This window comes from Acomys minous (assembly GCF_964271855.1).
Source record: "Acomys minous genome assembly, chromosome: 10".
NCBI lineage: Eukaryota > Metazoa > Chordata > Mammalia > Rodentia > Muridae > Acomys > Acomys minous.
The window spans coordinates 76,230,326-76,253,039 of record NC_140491.1 but is presented as its reverse complement, the minus strand read 5'-3'; the positions used below and the strand labels follow the sequence as shown (position 1 = coordinate 76,253,039).

The 22,714-nt window shown below is 49.4% G+C and overlaps 1 protein-coding gene across 1 annotated transcript in view; it reads right to left on the bottom strand.

Moving 5' to 3' along the window:
* OLFML2A (olfactomedin like 2A) overlaps positions 1-22,714 on the bottom strand; it is a 32,980-nt gene that overhangs the window by 8,694 nt on the left and 1,572 nt on the right. Inside the window, exons 2-6 of the mRNA XM_084797958.1 lie at positions 13,483-13,746; positions 7,595-7,702; positions 5,862-6,083; positions 3,808-4,069; positions 173-457 (exon numbers count right to left, since the gene is read on the bottom strand). Coding sequence (XP_084654084.1) covers positions 173-457; positions 3,808-4,069; positions 5,862-6,083; positions 7,595-7,702; positions 13,483-13,746 — 1,141 coding nt within the window. The remainder of the gene's footprint in view (positions 1-172; positions 458-3,807; positions 4,070-5,861; positions 6,084-7,594; positions 7,703-13,482; positions 13,747-22,714) is intronic.

Below are 22,714 nucleotides of genomic sequence, written 5' to 3'. Positions count from 1 at the left end.
TTCAAGGCCAGTCTGGTCTACATAGTGAGTTCTAGGACAGCCAGGGCTACATAATGAGACCCTGTCTTGAAAGAAAAAAAGAAAAAAGAAGAATCCCATAACCTGCCCCCACCTCCACAAGTTAGATTTAGTCATAAACTTAAGTATTCTGAAGATTAGGAGACTCACTCACCTTGGTTGGGGACTTCTGGGTGCAAAGGTGGCTCAGTGGGCCAGGGAGTGGTGATAGGGGTTGTGGTGGTGCTGGTGCTGGTGCTGGTGGTGGTGGTGGTGGTGCTGGTGGTGCTGATGGTGCTGGTGGTGCTGGTGCTGATGGTGCTGGTGTCAGGGACCGAGTTGATACCTTCTAAAGCCTGCAGCCCGACTTCATCATGTCTGGCAGAGTTAGGTTCCAGAAGCTTGGCCTCCATCTTGGGTGGAAGCTTTTCCAGCCAGGATGTACCCTTGAGGGTGCTGTCTGTGGAGAAAAGACGACCCAGTGCCCATGTCTCAGCAATGCTGATACACACACACACACACACACACACACACACACACACACACACACAAACACACACACACGTCTGCCACAGATGTCCTGGCTTCTCTGTCATGGAGGAGTTGAGAGGCCTCAAGCAGAAGATGGGTGGACTTCCTGCTGAACAGTAGGACTTTCTGACTAACACTCTTTCCTTAGGCCAAGCTCTACCACTCCTTTACTGGGTGAGGATTTATTTGTTTTGTTTTTAGGTTTTTTGAGACAGGGTTTCTCTGGTAGCCTTGTTTGTGCTGGAACTCATTCTGTAGACTAGGCCAGCCTGGAACGCAGATATCCACCTGTCTCTGCCTCCAGAGTGTTGGGATGACAGGCATGTGCCACCTTGCCTGGCTCACTGGCCGAGTTTTTAATGTGCAAGCCCTCACTCTCTTGTGTTTCTACCTCTGTAAAGTGAGTGTCATAACCATAATGTTGATTAGTGGTAAATGTATATAAAACATCTGGATTCAGCAAATACGTGGTGGTGCTAAGTATGAAGTTGGTTTTTTTTTCTCCGAAGAGTTAAGTAGTTTTCTCCAACGTTATCATGCCCTAAATTTAGCTCTCGGGGCAAAACTTTTTGCTTTAGGATTGTAGACTTTATCTTGGCCACCTTCCTGGGGACCTTGAGAGCCTTGAGCCTCTTACCTAGTGTCTGTCACCTCAAGCAAGGAAGGGACGGATGCAAGCAATGTCTTGTCACTTCTAGGCCACAGATATCTGGCCTGCCTCTTCCCCTTGCTCATCTCTGATTCTTTTTTTTTTTTTTTTTTTTTTCATCTCTGATTCTTACCTCTCGAGCTGTGTATGCCCTCCTGGTCCTCCCACTGCTGGCCGTGGCTTAGCTGGCCAGGCTTCTCTTTGCCTGCAGTTGGGCAGGCCACTTTTATCCCATACCTGGGACCCAGTGGGAACAAGCAAAGACTCTTTGGTCAGGGAATCCATGGGGCACATGGCCTTGGCAGACTGTCAGGGTAGGAGGCTTGTTCCCATGAGCCGCCTTAGCAGAATCAGATGCCCAAATCTGTGCCTGGGCAGTGGCCCAAATGGGAGTCAGAGGCCCTGTGTTTTGGCCAGCTTGAGTTGGCAGGATTCAAGGACAGCAGCTGGCATCAGGGATGGGGGCTGGGGGGAAGAGGGTGTACCCCGGAGGGCTGAGAAATGAAGGGACCTTTTCTTTTCCTGTGGTTTTTCTTTTTCTTTTCTTTTTAATGAATGTATGTGTTTGCCCATGTTTGTGTATGGGGTACACATGTGTGTGTGTGTACATGTGTGGAAGGCAGAGGACAGCTTTGGGTATTATTCTCAGAATACTCCTTTGGGACAACTAGTTATGCTAGACTGGCTGGCCGGTGAGTCTGAGGGATCTTCCCGTCTCTGCCTTCCCAGTGCTGGGATTACAAGTGTGTGCTACCAGGCTGGAGAGATGGCTTAGCAGGTAAGAGCACTGACTGATCGTCCAGAGGACACAGGTTCAATTCCCAACACCCACATGGAGTTCACAGCTTTCTGTAACTTTAGTTCCTGGAGATATGGCACAACATACACAAACATACACAGAGGCAAAACACCAATGCACATAAAGAAATATTTATAAAATAGAATAAAAAATTATTTAAGAGGGGAAGGGCTGGAGAGATGGCATGGTTGAACAGTTAAAGCACTGGCTGCTCTTCCAGAGGACCTGGGTTCAATTCCCAGTACCGACATGGTAGCTCACAACCGTCTGTAACTTCAGTTCCAGGGAATCTGATGCCCTCACAGAGATATACATGCAGACATACATGCAGGCAAAACATCACTACACACAAAAAGTAAATAGCTGGGCAGTGGTGATGCACATCTTTAATCCCAGTACTTGGGAGGCAGAAGCAAGTGGATCTCTGTGAGTTCAAGGCCAACCTGGTCTACAGAGTGAGTTCCAGGACAGCCAAGGCTACACAGAAAAACCCTGTCTTGAAAAACCAAGATAAAATAAAATAAATACACAGACAAATAAAAGCTCCAAACAAGGCCAGGCATGGTGGTGCACACCTTTAATCCCAGCACTCAGGAAGCAGAGGCAGATAGACAGATGTGAGTTCAGAGACCAGCCTGGTCTACAAAGTGAGCCCAGGACAGCCAAGGCTACACAAAGAAACTCTTGAAACTCTTGAAAAATACAAACAAAACAAAAAAAAATTAATTAAAAAAAAAAAAACAAACCCAAACAAACAATAAAACAAATGTGTTTCACCATACCCAATTTTATTTTGTTTTTTAATGTGGCTTTTGGGTATTATATTTGGGTCCTTGTGCCTTTAAGGCAAATACTCTACTGATTAAGTTTTCTTACCAGTACCTGTGGTGGGAATTTAACCTAAGTGCATGCTAGGTAAGCACTCTTCCATCTCTACCACTAAGTTATATGCTTTTTACTTTATATTTTGAGACAGGGTCTCAGTAAGTTACCTAGCTTGGTCTTGAAATCACTCTGTGTCTCAGGGAGACCTTGAACTTAAACAATGCCTGACCAATATTCTTGCCTCAGCAGTGGCTAACTGCAGTTTGCAGGCTGTGCCTCCAAGCCTCAGGTAGCCATTTTTTGCTGTTTTTGAGTCAGGGTCTTACTATGTAGCTCCGGCTGGCCTGGAAGTCCTGCCTCAATCTCTTGAGTGCCTGGGATTGCACCAGGAGGGAATTCTTGAAGAATACTACACTCTAACTGCTCCACCTCCTTGACCTTGGAAGAGCCCACAGTTAACTCTTGTGCTGCCATTGGCCGGGACTCAGGTGGAAATACCAGAGACCAAGTTGGCAGGAAAAGTGAAGGATCTGTGGGTTCTTCGGGAAGATGACAAATGAAAGAAGTAGAGAGGCCATTCCAGAAGTGAGGGGGCTCTCCAAGGGTCTACTTCGCCCCGCAGAAGCCCCATGCTTCGCCCACCTCTACTGTCACAGGTGTGGCTCTTCCCCCTGGACTGTAAAATCTATGGGGGGCAGGACCTGAGTCCTCATCACCTGTCACCTGGTACACAGCAGCTGAGCGGCAGCAGGTCTTTGAACGAAAGAAAGTCCAGAAAAGGTGAGGACGTAAGTACTGAATGGGAGGCCCCTTGTATTGCCTCTGTTATTCCCTCATCAGCAACCCTGCCTGGGCACTTCTACCCAGTGTATGGTTGAGCAAAGGACCGTAAGAAAGTAAACAATGGTCCTTAGATCTGTGGCTTTTGTGGCTGCTGAGAAGGCAGGTGGATCTCTGGAGGCAGCCCCCTGCCCCCTGCAACCAGGCCCCACTCCCTTCTACTCACCAGCCCCGGCCTTGGGTGCTTCCTGCCTGGCCTCCTGTCTGCCTGCTTTGTAGTAGGTGAAGCCTCGGATCACTGCCTGCTGCTGGGCCAGGGCACGGGGCCTGGCTGTCGGGTGGGGTATTCTGCCCTTGATGCTCTCCTTCCTCAGCTTCTCCGCCTTCAGCAGTTTCTCCTTGGGAGGCTTTGCCAGGCCCTTGTCTGAGAAGCTCTTCTGTAAGCTGCCATATTTGTTGAGCTCTTTGCCTTGCCCTCCGGCTGTGTCCTGGGAAGAACAGAAGTGTCAGACTTGGGTGACAGTAAACACGACAGAAGCTCAGCGTGTGGGAGCTGGAGGTGTTCACAGCATCTGTGACATGCCAGAGTACATATATCCGTCATTTGTTTGTCTCTATTCCCCCACCCAACTTTCCTCTGCAGGCTTGAGACTCAATCCAATAGGTTACACATTCATTCCCAAGCCCTGTCCACTGGTTCCCTTGGTTTGACTAAGTTGGTTGGCTTCTGGCCTTGTCTCTTACTCATTTGGTCTCAGTATGTGGGAAAGGGTTCTTGGGTTCTTTTACAGAGTGCCAAGAATGTTCTCCACGTTAGCGTTGAAATCCCAGAATCCTGAGAAGCTCTTCGGTCCCATGTTGCTCTGGCTACCCCTAGGGAATGCTGCGTCTAACATCCTGTGAAACGTGCTATTTTCACTTCCTACTCCAATGCTCTGAGGCTGGCTTGGCACACGAACACAGGGCCTGTGACGCCACCCATTGTGAGACAGAAGCTCAGGCAGATAAGGCTTGTACAGTATCTGACGCCTTCCGGGCAGCTGCCAAAGTGGGACTCACTCACACTTGCAGAACTGCCATCTCACTGAGTAGGTGGCCAGCTCCAGGCCGAGGCACAGGCTTCCTCATACTTTTCTGTGTCTAGGCTGTCCCACTTGCAGCCACCAAAAGTGCGACTATCACAGTGTCAACACAGGAGGCGCAAGCTGAGGAGGAAGGGCTGGGACCAGGCAGTCACGTAGGCTAGCTGCAGCCCAGGCTCAGCCACCTCCTTTCTCCGTGACCTGTGTTCATGTTTCTTTATGTGCCAAGTATGCAGGGGTCAAGTCTACTTGCAGGTTGTGGGATGAGCTAATATTGTATGTGAGGAAGTCAGGTTCAGGAGACTTCTACAAGTATCACCAGAAAATGAGGCTCCTGGGTTGTATCTTGCCCATAGATTACTAATCTGAGGGGCACAAAAAGGGTGCACTCCCTGCCAAGTGACCCTCCATCAGAGGAAGGAACCTTTATATGAGGTTTCCACCCACAGAGGCTTACTTCCTGACTTTTATCTAGAAAGGGGGAGGAGGGTCTGTCTGTCTGCCTACAGGGGTGTGCTGGCTATGATTTTGTTAACCTGACACAAGCTAGGGTGATCTGGGGAGAGAGAACCCCAATTGAGAAAATGCCTCACAAGAATGGGCTGTAAGCAAGTCTGTGAGGAATGTTATTTGATTAATGATGGATTTGATGGGGCCCCAGCGTGCTGTGACAGGTAGTGCTACCACTAGGCAAGTGGTCTGGGGTTATATTAAAAAAAAGCAGGCTGAGCCTGGCACGGTGGCACACACCTGCAACCCCAGCACTCGGGGGGGGGGGGGGGGGGGGAGTCACAGGCAGGTGGATCTCTGTGAGTTCGAGGCCAGCCTGGTCTACAAAGTGAGTCCAGGACAGCCAAGGCTACACAGAGAAACCCTGTCTTGGGGAAAAAAAAAAAGAACAAGAAAGAAAGAAGAAAGAAAAGAAAAGAAAAAAAGCAGTACTTTGGGAGCTTGGTATAAGAATTAAAATACCCAGTTAGGGCCCAGCCATCCCTCTGCTTACCTGTGCTAGCCCAGCTCTTGGCCCGCTGGTCTTGCAGACCAGGCTGGCCTCAAACTCACATAAATCCGCCTTCCTCTGCCTCCCGAGTGCTGGGATTAAAGGCCCTCTGCTGTGCTTTCTGTTAGCCCTCCCCCGCGGCTGCAAACACACCCAGCCCTATGTCCTCAAGCCCACCACCTGTAATCAGAGCCTTACCTGAGCCTTGCTGTCTGGGGTGGAGGCAGGGGCAGGGGCTGGGGCAGGGGCAGGGCCGGCGGCGGCATCTCTCTGCAGCAGCTGGAGGCCCAGGCTGGACAGCTCCTTCTTGATGCCCATCATGATGGCTGACTGGTTCTCATAGCTCCTCAGTTGCTCGCTGAGGTGGCGTACGCTGTCTTTCACCACCTCGTTCTCCCGGCTCAGGTTGGCCTTGATGCTCTGTAAGGTAGAATTCATGGTCATTCCAGGCCCTGTTTCTTCTGATAGAAGGACACCTCAACTTAGGCATCAAGACTTTAGGGGGCATAGATATAAGTGACACTGGTAAACAGGGAGTGGAACAAAGCGTGTCCAATAAGACCCTGTAACTAATGATTTTTATTCTTAAGAGAAAATGAGTAGAAATAGGTAATATATGTTTATGTTAATAAATGAAAAACGACGTGAGTAGGCTAGGTATGATGGCATAAGTCTTTAATCCCAGTCGTAAGAAGGCAAAGGCAGGTGGATTTCTGTGAGTTCGAGACCAGCCTGGTCAACATAAGGAGTTATATGACGGCCGGAGCCACGTAGTGAGACCTTCTTTAAAAAAAAAAAGTCCCATTGACTTTTGCTTATTTCTCAGTGATGACAATGTTACATTTTTTTTAATGATAGGGGAAAATATATTTACACATTTTTTTAAACATTTGGATTTTATTTAACAGCCTATTTTGGGAATAATTCTGTATCAGTCTACAAAGCACTTCCAACTCCTTTTCATGAATGCGTAATATGCCACTGTATGCTTAGGCCACAATTTAGTCTTTGTGAGTGGCCCCTGAAAATCTCTATTAACCTGTTAATTTACTATTATGTTTTCAGAGCTGGGTGTGGTGGTGCTTGGCTGTGATCCTAGCACTCAAACCAAAGTCATTAAAGAGACAGTCAGCAGACTCAGAGTTATGGAGAACTGGTTTCCAGAAGATAACAAGAGGAAAGTTCAGAGGAGCAGAGCCAGGCATGCGTAGGTAATACAGTGCCCAGGAAACATTCTGAGGTCAGCTTCCCAAGCTGGCCTGGGATCAGACAACCAACAGGTTTCAGATTATCTACGTCACTGTGGTCTTCAGTTTAGCCAGGGCTTAGTCTCCCTCCTGTGGCACAGGATGCCCACTTACCGCCTCCCTCTGGAAAGGAAGCCGGGAAAGGAAGTCCTGACGCCTGCTCCTGGCAGCTGCGTGTCCCCAGACCCCTGGTGCTCAGCAAAGGCCGGATGCAGGAAATGGGTGGAGGCCAGGCAATGCCAGGAGAGAGGCAAGCCTTGAACCTGCAGCCTGGACCTCCAGGCTTGCCCAACTGTTATTGTATTGAGAGGGGAGTCCTGTAGGACACACAGACTGTCTAGTCTTAGCTTCCACACAGGTAGTACTGGGATTATCAAACCCAGGGAGGTTTGATCAGTCCTCCTACATTGTGAATGGTACCCCAGAGTTGTGCAGTGTGGACCCTGATATTAGCAGCACCCCTCAATACTCCTTTCATTATACCAAAGAGTGCATCTAGCTTTCAGCTTCCTCCGGTCCGTGAAACACACCCAGACCACTTCCCCCAAAGGCAGGAACCTGCAGCCTAGCTCCCTCCCAGCTCCTTGCTTGGAGTTCTGCTTCCTGTGGACACCAGGGTCAAACAGAATGGCCCGGGGTCCCTTTGGATGCAGCCCTGGACCCCTGCCATTGCTCTGCCCTTACCTCCTCCAGCGAATTCATCTGGGAGGCCACCTTGTGGATGTAGGCATGCACTTTCATCAGATCCATGCTGTACAGGGCACCCTCCAGGAGATCCACCATTGACTGCAGCTAGAGTGGTGGGTGGGGTGGAGAGACAGACAGTTAAGCAGGGATATGAACATATCAGGCTAGAGGGCACCAAAGGAGCTCCGCTGCAGCGAAGAACCCTAGGACCGCAGAGCCTCACAGAGGCCCCTTGGACTCCAGCCTACTCAATAACCACGGGACAAGTAGCACATTAGATTTTACTGATGCTTTTAACAAATATGCATGTTTGTGTTTTCTTTTTTTGAAGTGTTGGGAATGACTCTCAAGGCCTCCTACATACTAGGCAAATACTTCACCATTGGGTCACGTGCCTAGCAAGGAGGGGGGTTATATGTGGGTGATATATATATATATTTTTTGTTGTTGTTGTTGTTGTTGTTGTTGTTGTTGTTGTTGTTTTCAAGACAGGGTTTTTCTGTGTAGCACTGGCTGGCCTGAACTCACTTTGTAGACCAGGCTGGCCTTGAATTCACAGTGATCTGCCTGCCTCTGCTTCCCAAGTGCTGGGATTAAAGGCGTGTGCCACCACGCCTGGCATAAATCCAGTTTCTTTGCAAAGGGACCATTAAAATTCCTCTCTGATAAAATATTTTGAAATAGACAATAACTGTTATCCCCCATAATCACTCTTCTGCATGATGGAACACGGAGAGCTCTTCCTCCAATCTGCACTTTGTACCCCACATTCATCCTTTCTGTGCTTGCCTTCTCCTTGAGTGACAAAGGGGCTAAACTCCGAAGACACAGTCTGTATGGCCCCTAGAGGCAGCCCTGATGTATGGCTGATAATTGTGGGCATCTGCGAAGCCAGAGCGAAGCTGTCCCTTGGCTTGGGGCCACATTCTTAATCGGACGGTCTCCTTCATGGCCCTGCTTTACGTATGTATCATAGTGTCTCTAAAGGATGCTTTTATAACAGGCTACTTGGTCGTGAATCACTGGCCGAAAGGCCTGCTTGCTTCAGTTGACCAACCCAACCCAAAGTATGGGCATTTTTACTTTTTCTTTTTTAGAGTTTTTACTTGTATGGGTGTTTTGCCCGCATGTATGTCTGTGCACCACGTAGGTGCTGTGAAGGCCAGAAGACGGTATTGGATCCATCTGAGATTGGAGTTCCAGATGGTTTTGAGCTACCGTGTGGGTGCTGAGACTCACACCCTGGTCCTTTGTAAGGACGGCCAATGCTCGTATGCAAGAAGCCATCTCCCTAGCCCCAGTGGATTAGTATTGTTTGAGTTGAGCTTTAGAGGAGGAATATACACTGACAGAGCTGTCAGGACGGGACACTCTGAGCAGACGCGTGGCCTGTGCTAGGAGCTGGGCTGAGCTCTGGCTGGGGAGCTACGGCTTCTCTTACTGCTCTGTGAGTGGCTTGCGAGCAAACTGCTTGTGCCTGTGGCATAATCGGCACAGAACGGGAGAAGAGGTTTTGGTTTTTCATGATGTTTTGTCGTCACCTGGAAGAGCAAATTTTATATGTGTTGACTCTCATAAGACATTGGACTTAAAGTGTGGCATGCCTGCTTTCTCTTTCTTCTTTCTTTTCTTTCTTTCTTCCCTTCCCCCCTCCCCCGCCCCCTTAGTGTAGGTGAGCTTCCTGTGGAGGCTAAAAGTCAAGGGTAGGTGCCTCCCTCTATCACTCCATCTCCTGAGACAGGGAGCCTGGAAGTCACCATTTGGACTAGACTGGCTGGTCACCAAGCTACAAAGATCGTCCTGTCTCTGCTTCCACCAGCACTGGGTTACAAGCATGTGCCTCCATGCCCGGCTTTTACGTGGGTGCTGGGGACCCAAACTCAGGCCCTCATGCTTGCATAGCAAATACTTACCCCATCAAGCCACCTCTCCCAGGCCCGTTCCTGCTCTGGTCTCCCCCTCTCCTCCTCGCTCCCTCCTCTGCCCTGAGGATGGAACCTATGCCTACTAAGCAAGCGCTTTACCGCTGAGCTATATGCCCAGCTTCATTCTTCTAAGGACAAAGTATTAGTCCATAAGAGACTTGTTTGTTTGTCTGTTTGTTTCTAGACAGGGCCTCATTATGGAGCCCTGTCTGTTCTGGAACTTACTCTGTAGACCAGGCTGGCTTTGAACTCAGAGACCCACCTGCCTCTGTCTCCCAAGTGCTGAGATTAAAGCTTTGACACTACCCCTGATACTGACAGACTTTTTAGAATTTCTGTTTTCTTTTTCTAAAAGATCTATTTATTATGTATATGGTGTGCTGCCTGCATGTACACCTGCACGTCAGAAGAGGGCATCAGATCTCATTATAGATGGTTGTGAGCCACCATGTGGTTGCTGGGGATTGAACTCAGGACCTCTGAAAGAGAAGCCATTGATCTTAACCTCTGAGCCATCTCTCCAGCCCCTCGGGGTTTTTTTTTGTAAAGACTTAATTTTTAATTGTGTGTGTGTGTGTGTGTGTGTGTGTGTGTGCGCGCGCGCACACGCGCGCTTGCATGTACACACACTCTTAGAAGTCAGAAGAGGTTGTTAGATCCCCTTGAGTTGGAATTACAGGCAGTAAACTGTCCAACATGAGTGTTGGGATCCAAGTTCTGGTCCTTTGAAGGTGGAGCAAAGAGGTCTTAACTGATGAGCCATCTCTCTAGTCCAATAAATAGCCCTTTTTTGTTTGTTTGTTTTTTTAAATTGAACCTTCACTACAGATCATGTCAGAAACCATGTATATGAGGAAGTGACAGGTGGCCATGGGGCTCAACTGGGGGACAGTAAGGGTAGGGAGGGATCCTCTGAACAGCACTTCACCATCCTCTGTCCAGAATGTTCTGTCTGCGCGAGGGACTCCTCTGCCTTTCTCAGGCCCAGGCCCAATACTATCCCCACTTTGGGGCTCCCAAGATCCCCAGCATAATTCCTGGCCCAGTATAGAGCACATTGGCATTGTTAGGGTCAGCAGCTGTGTCCTCAGCCTGGTGACTCCTCAAGGATGGGGCGACAGCTGGCCCATGTCCACAAAGAAAAAGAGGGAAGTGGTAAGAGGCATTTCTTGGCCAGTCTACCCAAGAAGTGGGACTGTCCCCTCTCCTAGACAGCTCTGCAGGCTAGGCCAAATCACAGCTGGAGTGATTAGCACAGGCCGAGGGGCTGGGGTAGGATGTGGCTGCAAGGCAAGTTCTGTATGCAAGGGGGTCCTCTCAATTCCACCCCTGGGATATTTACACAGAACCTCTGCTAAGGGCAGCAGAGCCCACTGAGAAGGGGCAACCTTTGTGCTGTAGTCCTCTCTCCTGCCTCTGGAGTGTCCTACCTGGTGGGGTAATTCCATCTCTAAGGCCAAATCAAACCCTTATGGCAAGACATTGTGTCTACCATGCACAAAGAAGGCCTAAGTGACAATGGCTTGGTGGAGGAACCTCAGCCTCGTGACCTTTTAGGTAATGGAATGCAACAGAGAATCTGGGGCTCACCTTAGTCTTGTCACTCCTCTCTGTGATTTCAGGCAACTTACATCCCGTCTTTGGGCTCCGAGTCCATTTCAAGTAAAGCTGGCACTGCAAGCTCCCTTCCCAAAGGGTTCCAGCAAGGATGACATGAGGCAGCTTTTAGACAGAGCGCCCCATACATCTTCATAGTGAGCATGCCCACAAGTCAGCTGTAGAAGCTGGGCATCATAATTGCAAACCTGTAATGCCAGCATGTGGGAGGCAGAGGCGGGAGGATTGTTGCTAACAAGTATGAAGTCAGCCCGGGCTACAGTGTGAGATCATGGGTCCACAAATCAAAACAAAACCAAACGAACCTCCAGCTCTTACACCGTTGACTTGAGAGGAAACTGGATTTGCTCCTGTAACGGCAGACAGGCCTAGGGGTTAGAGGCCTGGAATCCACGGGGCACTGGGGAGGCCCCAGGGAGACACTGTGATTCAGGCACTGCCAAACTGTTAGAGGGACACTTGGCTTAAAACGTGGGCTCCTTCCAAGTTTGATTATTTTGGCATCAATTTATGTAGTACAAAAATAAACTTAAGGTTAAATTTAAGGAGACTACTTTTAGCCAAATGCTGGAGACAGTACACCATGGGTCTTTCGCTTTTCTGTGCATCTTACATGCAAAAAGACTAAGCATCTTACTTGTGAGTTTTAGGTTATGAGACAGCATTCCCTTGCAGGGAATGACACAGGTTCTAATTCTCTGAGCTCAGGGCTCCTCTATCCCACATCATACTGAATACAGTATGCGGGAGCACAGCAAGCCAGTGAAAGAGAGTGGCGATTGGCTGAGAGTCATGAGTCCCTCGTCTGTGACCCATGATGCTGTGCGTTCCCCTAGAATCTAAGCCTCTATCATCTTGTCAGCTTATACAACAAGCAGGGTTGCATCTCTGACTTTCCTGGCCTCTGATACCAAACAGGCCAATGAGATGCGTGCTTGGAAGAGATTATAAGGAAAACAAAAAGACTTTCAAAGATATCGACAGGGGGCTAGGGACATGGCTCCACAGGTAAGACCACTTTCTATGCTTACAGAGGACCAGGGTTCAGCTCCCAGTACCCATAACACCAGTTCTAGGGGATCCGATGGCCTCTTCTGGCCTCCAGGGCAGCAGGCATGCATGTGATGCACTTATATACATATAGGTAAAACACTCATATATATTATAAGTTTAAAAAGAAAATAATTTTATAAAGATATGAGTTGGGGCTGAGCGTGGTGCTGCACACCTTTGATACCAGTACTTGGGAGGCAGAGGCAAGCAAAGCGCTATGTGTTTGAGGCCAGCCTGGTCTACAAAGTGAGTCTAGGACAGCTAAGGCTACACAGAGAAGCCCTGTCTCGAAACAAACAAACAAACAAACAAGATATGAGTTGGGTAGTGGGGGCACATGCCTTTAGTGTCAGCATTCTGGAGGCAGAGGCCGGTGGATCTCTGAGTTTGAAGCCAGCCTGGTCTACAGATGGAGTTTCAAGACAGCCAGAGCTACACAGAGAAACACTGTATCAAGGGGGGTGGGGCGGAAGAAAGGAGGCATATGCAACATTTTGGCCCTTTATAAGACCAAAGTGGTTCTTTAAAGAAGGTCAGAGAAACAGGTGATTTAGATGCATGATTTGGACACAGAAGGACCTGAGTTCAAATCCCAGGCCCACCAAGCCCACTGAGTACTGGCATGGGACTGTATTGTCAGTACTAGGTTGGGGGATCAAAAGTTCAAGTTCATCTTGGACTACACAGGAAGTTTGAGGTAAGCCTGGTATGCATGAACCCCTGTCCCGATTAAAATAGACAAGAATAAGCCTAGTATGGTGGCGCATGCCTGTAAACTCAGAACCCAGGCAGCAGAGGCAGGAGGACAGCTGCAAACTGCAGACTGGCTGTCCTGGTGTATGTATAGTGAATTCCAGGCCAATGTGGGCAACAGAGTGTAACCTTGTCTCAAAAAACAAGACAGAGCTGGGCGGTGGTAGCACACGCCTTTAATCCCAGCAGTCAGGAGGCAGAGGCAAGTGGATCGCTGTGAGTTCAAGGCCAGCCTGGTCTACAGTGTGAGTCCAGGTCAGCCAAGGCTACACAGAGAAACCCTGTCTTGAAAAAAAAAAAGAGAGAGAGAAACAAACAAACAAGACAGAACAAGTAAAATAATAATAACATGTGCCAGTATTTATAATGTAGTTAGGTGAAGATAGATAAAGTGGTGTGGGCCACGCCCAGGAAAGTGAGCAATTCCAGGGGCCCCATGGGCTAAAGCTGGCTTCACTCAAGAAGCCCTCAGTTTTCCAACCTGCGACACTGATGTCATGGGAGAGCCAGGCCAACCTCCTCACTGTGTCAGCCTACCTTGAGGAGCTCAGGCGCCTGCTTCTTCAGTTTCTCCATCTTCCACTCGTTCTCACAGGGGTTGAGTGAGGAGGGCGGTGCCGTGCAGGAGCACCTGCAGTCCGCCCCGGAACTCAGCGTCTCCACAGTGTAGAAGTCTTCTACTCGTGCGCGTCCACTTCGCACCCGGCTGCATGCATCCTTGCTCAGCGGTCGCATTATGCATTTGCAGCGGCAGTCAGAGCCCTCTGACGTCATCCGTACTTGGTCCAGGTCACTGAACACCTGCAAAAGGGTGGGCCAGAGGGGTTCCATTTGGCCAGTGCTATGAGGATGGGCCTGGTGTGTGTGTGTGTGTGTGGTGTGTGTGTGTAGCAAAATCCAGCCTGCTGGTCTCTGGGTGGCAGAGAAGGAACGTGGATTCAGCAACATTATCATAATAACAATTCAAATGTCAATGCCTGCTTGTGGAAAAGTCAGCAGGTCCCCATTTGGCTCTCGCCTTTAATCCCAGCACTCAGGAGGCAGAGGCAGGTGGATCTCTATGAGTTCGATGCCAGCCTGGATAGTAAATTCTAGGACAACCAGAGCTACATAGTAAGACCCTGTCTCAAAATAAATAAATAAATAAATAAATAAATAAATAAATAAATAAATAACAAGAACAACAAAAGCCAATAAAGAGACACATCACAGGGCTCAATAATTGTTTTGAAATAGCATCCAAAGACTTGCATTCATAACAGATATGTTCACAATAGTCACAAGAGGAAACAACACACTCAACAGAGAATGTGACATCTGAATACAGTGAAACATCACTCAGCAACATAAAAATAACAAAAGCACCTTTAATTGAACACGCGTTGCATGCATTGAGCCCTTGGATGTTGTTGTCCCTACATTTTATTTATGAATTAATACAAAACATTCCAGAACAACTCGTCTTAATCCTCTTAATCCTGGTTAATCTGGAAGTAGCACAGCTCATAGCTCTCTTTGCTGTTGGCGACAACACTCAACCAGTCTTTTGTTTGTTTTTGTTTTTTGAGACAGGGTTTCTCTGTGTAGCCTTGGCTACACTGGACTTGCTTTGTATACCAGCTTGGCCTTGAACACACAAAGATCTCCACCTGCCTCTGCCTCTCAAGTGCTGGGATTAAAGGCGTGTACTACCACCCATGGCTCACACAACCAGTCTTGGAGATAGTTTTTCATATATGATTTTTGGTCAGATAGTTCAAATACCTTTTGGAGAAAGGCATCTCAGAAGTGACAGTGATCTTGCTTTTGCTTGTGGCCCACCAGGACTGTGTCTCACCAGACCCGCCTTCCAGCTGGTTTCAGGCATCTACATACATCCTCGGCCGCGCTTAGAATGGCAGCTTAACAAAGGGGCTGTATCACAGGCTTTGAGTTTCCGTCTGATACCAGCAATCTCATTTTAAAAGTGCTAACTGTAACACCCAGTGGAAAACTCATTTCCACCTCCCCGGGGAGACCAGGAACCTTTGATCCTGGGGGGGGGCATTCCCCTATTCCTGTCCAGAAGCAAACAGCGCCTGGACCACCGCAGACGTGGAACCTAGGTCATTGCCGGATGAGAAACAACACATTTGATGGTCACAACTCCTCTGCCAAGATTCCCAGCTTTGCTATTCACGTTGGTTCTCCCCTGGAGGAACTTCTGGAAATTGGTAGCACCCATGATTCCGTCTTCTACAAGGAGGGTGCAGTCAGGGGTGAAAGGGTAAACTCCAAAACCTGCTTTTTTTTTTGGCTTCATTTGCCACAAGCCTTTTCATGGGAGCCATGGTGGCAGAAAGGGTGCATTGTGCCCTTTAGTAACATCTGAGTGTGGGGAGATGTGTGTACTTGAGCTTTAAGATGGGTGAGCTGGGGGCTGGAGAGATGGCTCAGAGGTTAAGAGCAGTGTCTGCTCTTCCAGAGGTCCTGAGTTCAATTCCCAGCAACCGCGCAGTGGCTCACAACCATCTATAATGAGGTCTGGTGCCCTCTTCTGGTGTGCAGGTGCACGTGCAGATAGAGCACTCATATACAATAAATAAATAAATATTTTTTAAAGGGGGGTGAGCTGAAACTCCCCCTCTAACTGTTCTTCCCACTGTCCTGAGGTGACTCAGTCTCAGATCCTTTGTGCACACAAAACTCTCCCTGTCAAAGCTCCATTCCTCTTTTACTACATGGTGTATTTATGACGTCACAGCACTGCTACTTCCTCCTTATCTAACCATCCACCTGTGTTATTAAATATTGCTTCATCTTATGGCCCTTTCCTTTACTGTAAATCTATACCTGAAACATATCCACAATTTCTTATTTTCTGTCTCACCTAACTCCATTACGGCCTCATGTGTAGGGAGAGGGATGTGGACTGTAGCCCTGATAGAGCACTTGCCTACCACGTAGAAGGCTTGGATTCCATCTCAGTGCTAGGGGGGAAACACATGATTTAGAGGCAGGGGCCTGGTCTAGCTCCCTTCCGTATGCTCGGGCTGTGCCCACCTAATAGGTTCTCTAGAAACACACGCTGGATAAAGAACTTCACAGGCATGCTGGAATGCAGGCTTCAGAGTACAGGAGCGCAGGGCCTTAGAGCAGGAGAGATGCCTCCGTGGCTAAGAGATGCTCTTGTATAAGACTGGGGTTTGAGTCCCAGCACCCATATAGTTGCTTACAACCACCAGCAACTCCAGTTATGGGGATCTGATGCCCTCTTCTGGCCTTCTTGCATACTGTATATACCTGCTCTGTGTATGTGTGTGTGTGTGTGTGTGTGTGTGTGTGTGTGTCCCACTGAGATTAATTAGGGTTACACCACTGAGGAAAATGACATTTCTTCTCCGACAACCATTACTTGCCAATTGTCTCATAGCATGAGGTGGGAGCTCAAGAGGCTCTCTTTCTTTTGTTTTTTTGGTTTTGTTTTGTTTTGTTTTGTTTTTTGAGATACGGTCTCTCTGTGTAGCCTTGGCTGTCCTGGATTCGCTTTGTAGACCAGGCTGGCCTCATAACGCACAGTGATCTGCCTGCCTCTGCCTCCCAAGTACTGGGATTAAAGGCATGTGCCCTTCTTTCTATGTGACTTCTACAGAACTTTTCTCCTGTGCCCTGGGTAGAGGTGACCTTCAACAGGTTCTAACCACATTTCTTCAATGGCAGAATGGAGGACTCTTGGTATCCAGCCTTCTCAAAGTGGGGATCACATGGGACAACATGACGTCAAGCCAGTGGTTTTCTCTTCTCCTCCTCTTCCTTCAACCCCACCCTTAAATACAGCACACCCCATGACCAGATGTGGCCACTTGTTTCTGGGACCTCGCCAGCTTTGCATTCTCAGACATGAACCCAGTGAGATTAGAGCCATGTGTTTGCATAAATACACCTGGCTTAACCTGGGCTCTGGCTGTTAGTGTACAGCTAGTCCCAGCCCAGCCCACAAAACTGGACTCCCCCGAGGCCTGTGGCTGCTCAGCTGTCACCAGATAGGGAACCGTAAGGACACAGGTGAGCTCATGGTACCCTCAGCCTCTGCCAAGCCCCAGGGCCCTAAGGAAAGGAACTAAAACTTCCATTTCTTCGCTAGGCCCTCAGATACCTGTTTGAGCCTCTGGCCTCTGCCAGACCCTGAGTGGGTGACAGCTAGAGGAACAGGAGAAATAGATCAGGGAACATTCTTGACTTCTCCAGCCACAGAGATGCTCTAAGAGCACAATGACACTGCTGAGGGTGGCCAGGAGAAGGGTGTCCTTTGTGGAGAGGACATTGCTGGGAAGTAAATCAGATAGGCAAGAACAAGAGGTGCTCTTCAGGAGGCCTCTGGGATGGGTGAGTGGGAAGGTCCCTCTGGCTGGTGCTTTTAGGGGTGTAGGAGGTCTTGGAAGGTACTGGGGCTGGCTGGCTGAGGATCTCAGCTTTCTGCTCGAATCTGAAATGTCCCTAAGGTCCTCATGCTGAAGGCTCAGTTGGCTGCTGATGGAGCCTGGGAGGCAGAGTTACAAAGACTCTGAGCTCATTGGTGGTTTAATGCATTAAGGGATTCACCATTGGATGGCATTTGGGGAAGGCGGTGCACCCCCCCCCCCAGGGGCCCTAGTTGGGGGGAAAGTGGGTCACTGAGGGTGTGCCCCTGAAGAGTGGCTCTTATCCCCAGCCCGTCCGTTCCTCTGCCTTCCCTTTCCTCTCTATCCCCCTCTCCACTCCTTTCAGCTTCCACCGCAACCTGCACCCTCCATCTGCTTCTGAAGAAACAGGAAGTCCACACGGCCTGGGCTCACCCTCTCCAATGTGCTATTTCATGGCAGCAGGCCCAAACAGAGGGGAGTCCATGGCCCAGCCGGGTTACCTGTGACTCTTCTTACTGTGCAGATGCCTGTGGGCACAGATCCCTCTGCCAGTGTGATGCCAAGGGCACAAAGGTGGCGTGCCAGTCCCATACTCAGCCAGGGAAGGAACACACTGAGCTGTACAGCATTTGCAGTGGTTATTACAGGAATCAGGATCCTGAAGGGGACCTGGCAGTCTGTTTCTCTGTGTGGGTGCACTGGTCTCCTCCCCCCCACCACGCCTTTCTATTGTTAGCAAACATCCTACAGATGAGGAAACCGCCCCTAAGCCATGAAATGCCGGTTGGAGAGGATGAGCCTGGGCTGTGTAGATTTCCTCTGTTTCTTCTGCAGCTGTGCAGGCCAGGGAACAGTGGGCGGTGAGGAGAGTTAGAAAGGAGGCTTCAGTCCTGCCCTCTGTCCTGGTCCCCTATGAGTGAAGTGCACTCTGGGTGCTGTTCCCCTGCTTGTGAACAGTCAGGCTCAGAGGCCTGCCCATTCCCTAGGCTTCTGCTGACCCTAGGACCCCATCAGAGAGGGGACCAAGTTCTCTCTCAACGCTGCCAAGACTTCATGACACTTTATTACTTTCCTATCAGGGTCAAAAGCCCAGCAAGGGGGAGGAAAAAGCCCAGCAGAGGAGAGAGAGAGAGAGAGAGAGAGAGAGAGAGAGAGAGAGAGAGAGAGAGAGAGAGAGAGAGAGAGAGAGAGAGAGAGAAGAGAGAGAGAAGAGAGAGAGACAGAGAGGAGAGGGGCCAAACCAGAGAGGAGTCTCCTGCAGGACCACCATCTATTGACTCTAACCCCACCCATCCAGCAGCTGCCTCCACATTAGACTGCCACATTCCTTCTTCCTCAGATGAGGTGCTATGTCCTGATGGGGGTGGTCAAAGTTCTCACACTGCCAGGAGCTGGAAGAAGGCCACTGCTCCCAGACCCAGGTTCCAGTAATGCAGCAGGGTCCTGCCTCCAGTAGGGTAAAACGAGATGGCTAGGCACCATAGTGAAAAGCTACGTCTGGGCTATAGCTTAAGCACCTGTAACTCCTGCATGGCCTTGGTCTGTCTGAACTTGGCTCCCCTCTCTATAAAATAGGGCAGCTATCAATCCCTTCTTGAGCTTGTCACGAACCTTTAGTCATTGTCTGCAGAGCAGCTGTCACAGTTCTGGCCCAGAGAAACTGTTCATTTAAGCCAACTATGCTATTTATGATGCTTCTCAAAGCCCTCTGTCATATTATCACCTGTGCTTTTCATATCTCTCTCTCTCTCTCTCTCTCTCTCTCTCTCTCTCTCTCTCTCTCTCTCTCTCTCTCTTTCCCTCTCTCTCTCTCTCTCTCTCTCTCTCTCTCTCTCTCTCTCCTCTCTCTCTCTCTCTCTCTGAGACAGGGTTTCTCTGTGTAGCCTTGGCTGTCCTGGACTCACTTTGTAGACCAGGCTGGCCTCAGACTCACAGTGATCCGCCTGCCTCTGCCTCCTGAGTGCTGGGGTTAATGGCATGCGCCACCACACCCAGCTTGCTTTTCATCTCTCTTTGCCCTTACCGCAACCCCACGGTACATTGGGGAAGGCTAGCAGCTTGTCCAGGGTCACTCAGCACAGCTTGATTCCAAAATGTTGTTTACGTGGTGTCCTTCCCTGAGTATTTATAATCACCAAGCCAAGGCTTCTACCCCAGCAGCTGAGCTGGGACCGACAGAAGTCTGGACAGGAGGATGGCACGGGATCTGGGACTACCTCCTGGGTTTGTTCCTTGGCATGAAGGATGAAAGTCGCAGTCAAATAGGAAAGTCCCTGCCTCAGCTGCCACCTTTCCCAGCAGTTGTGCCCAGCACACACTCCTGCCAAAGCACTCAGATGTGGAGGTGGTTTGTGCTTAGAGGCCTTTGGGTGTTCTCAAGAAAAGCTTACAGTGAGATGGTTCCTCTTTCTTTTTTCTTTCCTTTTCTTTCTTTCTTTCTTTTTTTTTTTTTTTGGTTTTTCAAGACAGGGTTTCTCTGTGTAGCCTTGGCTGTCCTGGACTCGCTTTTGTATACTAGGCTGGCCTTGAACTCACAGTGATCTGCCTGCCTTTGCCTCCCAAGCTGGGATTAAAGGCATGTGCTGCACTCCGAGGAAGGATAGCAGGCTACGAAGAGGAGATTTGATACCCTATGAGCATATACGGGGGAGGAGGTCCCCCTCAGTCACAGTCATAGGGGAGGGGAGTAAGGGGAAAACGGGAGGGAGAGAGGAATGGGAGGATACAAAGGATGGGATAACAATTTAGATGTAATATGAATAAATTAGTAAAAAATATTAAAAAAAAATAAAGGCATGTGCCACCATGGCCAATCTTTTTTTTTTTTTCTTTTCTTTCTTTCTTTCTTTCTTTCTTTTTTTTTTTTTGAGACAGGGTTTCTCTGTGTAGTCCTGGCTGTCCTGGAACTCTCTTTGTAGATCAACCTGGCCTCAAACTCACAGGATCTCCCCACCTCTGCCTCCTTGACTTCTGGGATTTCAGGAGTGTGCTACCATGCCCTGCTTGAGGTTTTTGTTTGTTTGTTTGTTTGTTTGTTTCTTTTTTTTTGAGAGAAAGAGAAATGGATAAATCTGACAGACTGTTCTCACGATGGCGGGGTAGGCTCACATGAGGCTGTTCACACTGGGGCTGCCTTCTTCATGACTTTCCTACTTTACCGAAGGCTTTCCCCTCAAAGCCCTCACTGAAGTCCACTTTTATGTGGATACCTCCCCATGCAGACACAAAGGCACCCCAAATTCAATCCAGCTGAGGCTCGATCCAGCATCTTCTCCCTACCCCATGTCTACCTTCCCTCCTACCCAGGCAAGGTCTCTCCATCTCATTTGTACTCTAGACAACTTACCAGTAACGGTTTTCTGAGGTGTTACCCTAAATATTTCCCAACTTTGTACCCAGTGTTAGTATGTATTCTTCTATGCTGAATTAATCTTTTAAAATCACCTCCTTTGACGACCAGGGCTGTGCCTCAGAATTACCTGGGGGTTGTTCTTGGAAAGTGCAGATACCTCACTGTCCCAGTGTGATTCTTTAGGATGTTCAAATCTATCCCCTGGGGAGCGACCACAAATACTTGACAGTGTTGACAGGAGAGGTTTTTTTTTTGTTTTGTTTTTGCTTTTTAAAGATTTATTTATTTATTATGTATACAACATCCTCCCTGCATGTGGGCCTGCCAGCCAGAAGAGAGCACCAGATCTCATTATAGATGGCTGTGGGCCACCATGTGGTTGCTGAGAATTGAACTCAAGACCTTCGGAAGCTCTCAACTGCTGAGCCATCTCTCCAGCCCCCAACAGGAGAGTTGTATGTGATGTTGAATGTAAGATGCTGGGCGTGGATGTTGGTTCTGGTATTCTACCAAAAGGAGTGTTCTTTCTTTCTTTCTTTTTTTGGTTTTTCAAGACAGGGTTTCTCTAGTGTAGTCTTGGCTGTTCTAGACTCGCTTTGTAGACCAGGCTGGCCTCGAACTCACAGCGATCCACCTGCCTCTGCCTCCCGAGTGCTGGGATTAAAGGCATGCACCACCACGCCCGGCTTTTTTTTTTTTTTTTCAAGACAGGGTTTCTCTGTGTAGCCTTGGCTGTCCTGGACTTGCATTGTAGTCCAGGCTGGCCTCGAACTCACAGCGATCTGACTTCCTCCACCTCCCGAGTGCTGGGATTAAAGGTGTGCGCCACTACGGCCAGCTAGGAAGGTGCATTTCTTATAGAGAGACGGTGAGGTTTAGTGTACCAGGAAGAGAACTCCGTCACCCTGTGGTTCTGCTCTTTCTGCTCAGGGGCCTGCTTCCAATTACACCCACATGCGGAAACTCCAGGAGTAGATGTGAAGCAAACCCCTAAGCCCCTGGGACTGGCCTGCCTGGAGCATCTGACCTGCCCAGGAAACCATGGCCTGCTTGCCTAAGCCTCTTCGGGTCCCTTGCTCTGGCTCCCACAGGCGTCGGTCTCTCTTTGCTCAAGCCCCTTCCCACACCTGCATGTACTCAGAAGATGAGGTCACAGCAGCCCTTCCTCAGCTGCAGAGACTGTAAATGACCACTTCCCAGGAGTGTCTGCCGCCGTGGTTGGGTGTCTTGGGGTTACCTTGCCTGTTCACCCCAACTTCAAAGCTGAGCAGCCATGCAGAAAAGCCAGGGCAGCTGTGAGTTCCCCCCCCACCCCTCCTACTTCAAGTCCCACAAAGCACTTCCTTAGATGGAAATTCGAAATCCTGTTTAGGATTGCCTCACTATAAACACCAACTCACAATGCAGGGAGACCCCGCAGGATGCCAGGGTGAGTGGAGTGGGCAGGAGCCAGCCGGGAGGAGGAAGCCTGCAGGAGGGCCCACTTCAAGCTCTAGGACCCGCAACTCACTTCCAGGTCCGAGGTGGCCTCTTAAGCAGCCCCCCCCCCAAAGGCCACCCCATCCTACCCCAACAAAAACAGACCAGGCTTGCAGGGGAAGAAGTCGGGGTTGTTGCTGTGAAGGGGGTGGTGGTGATAATGAAAGCAGCTCTGCAGAGCCAGCAGGAGTCTTGCTGGGCTAAAGAATGCGGAGTAAATTCACCCATCACTTGATTTTTATTTTTCCCAGCTGGCTAAAGTGGAGCAGGGACGGGAGGTGTCTGGGGGAGGGTTGGGCTAGGTCCCCAGCTGCTTTAGCCTTCTCTATTCCACCAGCCCCAGCTTGCCCTGGGACAAGTAAATATACCCCCTTCCCAACCTAGCAAGTGTTTGGCTGACTCACTGCATAAACAGGGTGTTGGGTTTTCTTTGTCTTAGCTTTGTTTTGGATGTAGGCTCTCCTCCTCTATAGCCCTCTGCAAAGCCCGGGGGATGCCTAAGTCCAAGCTGCCTTCCCAGGCGCACAGGAGAGGCAGGGAGGGGGGTGAGGGCGTG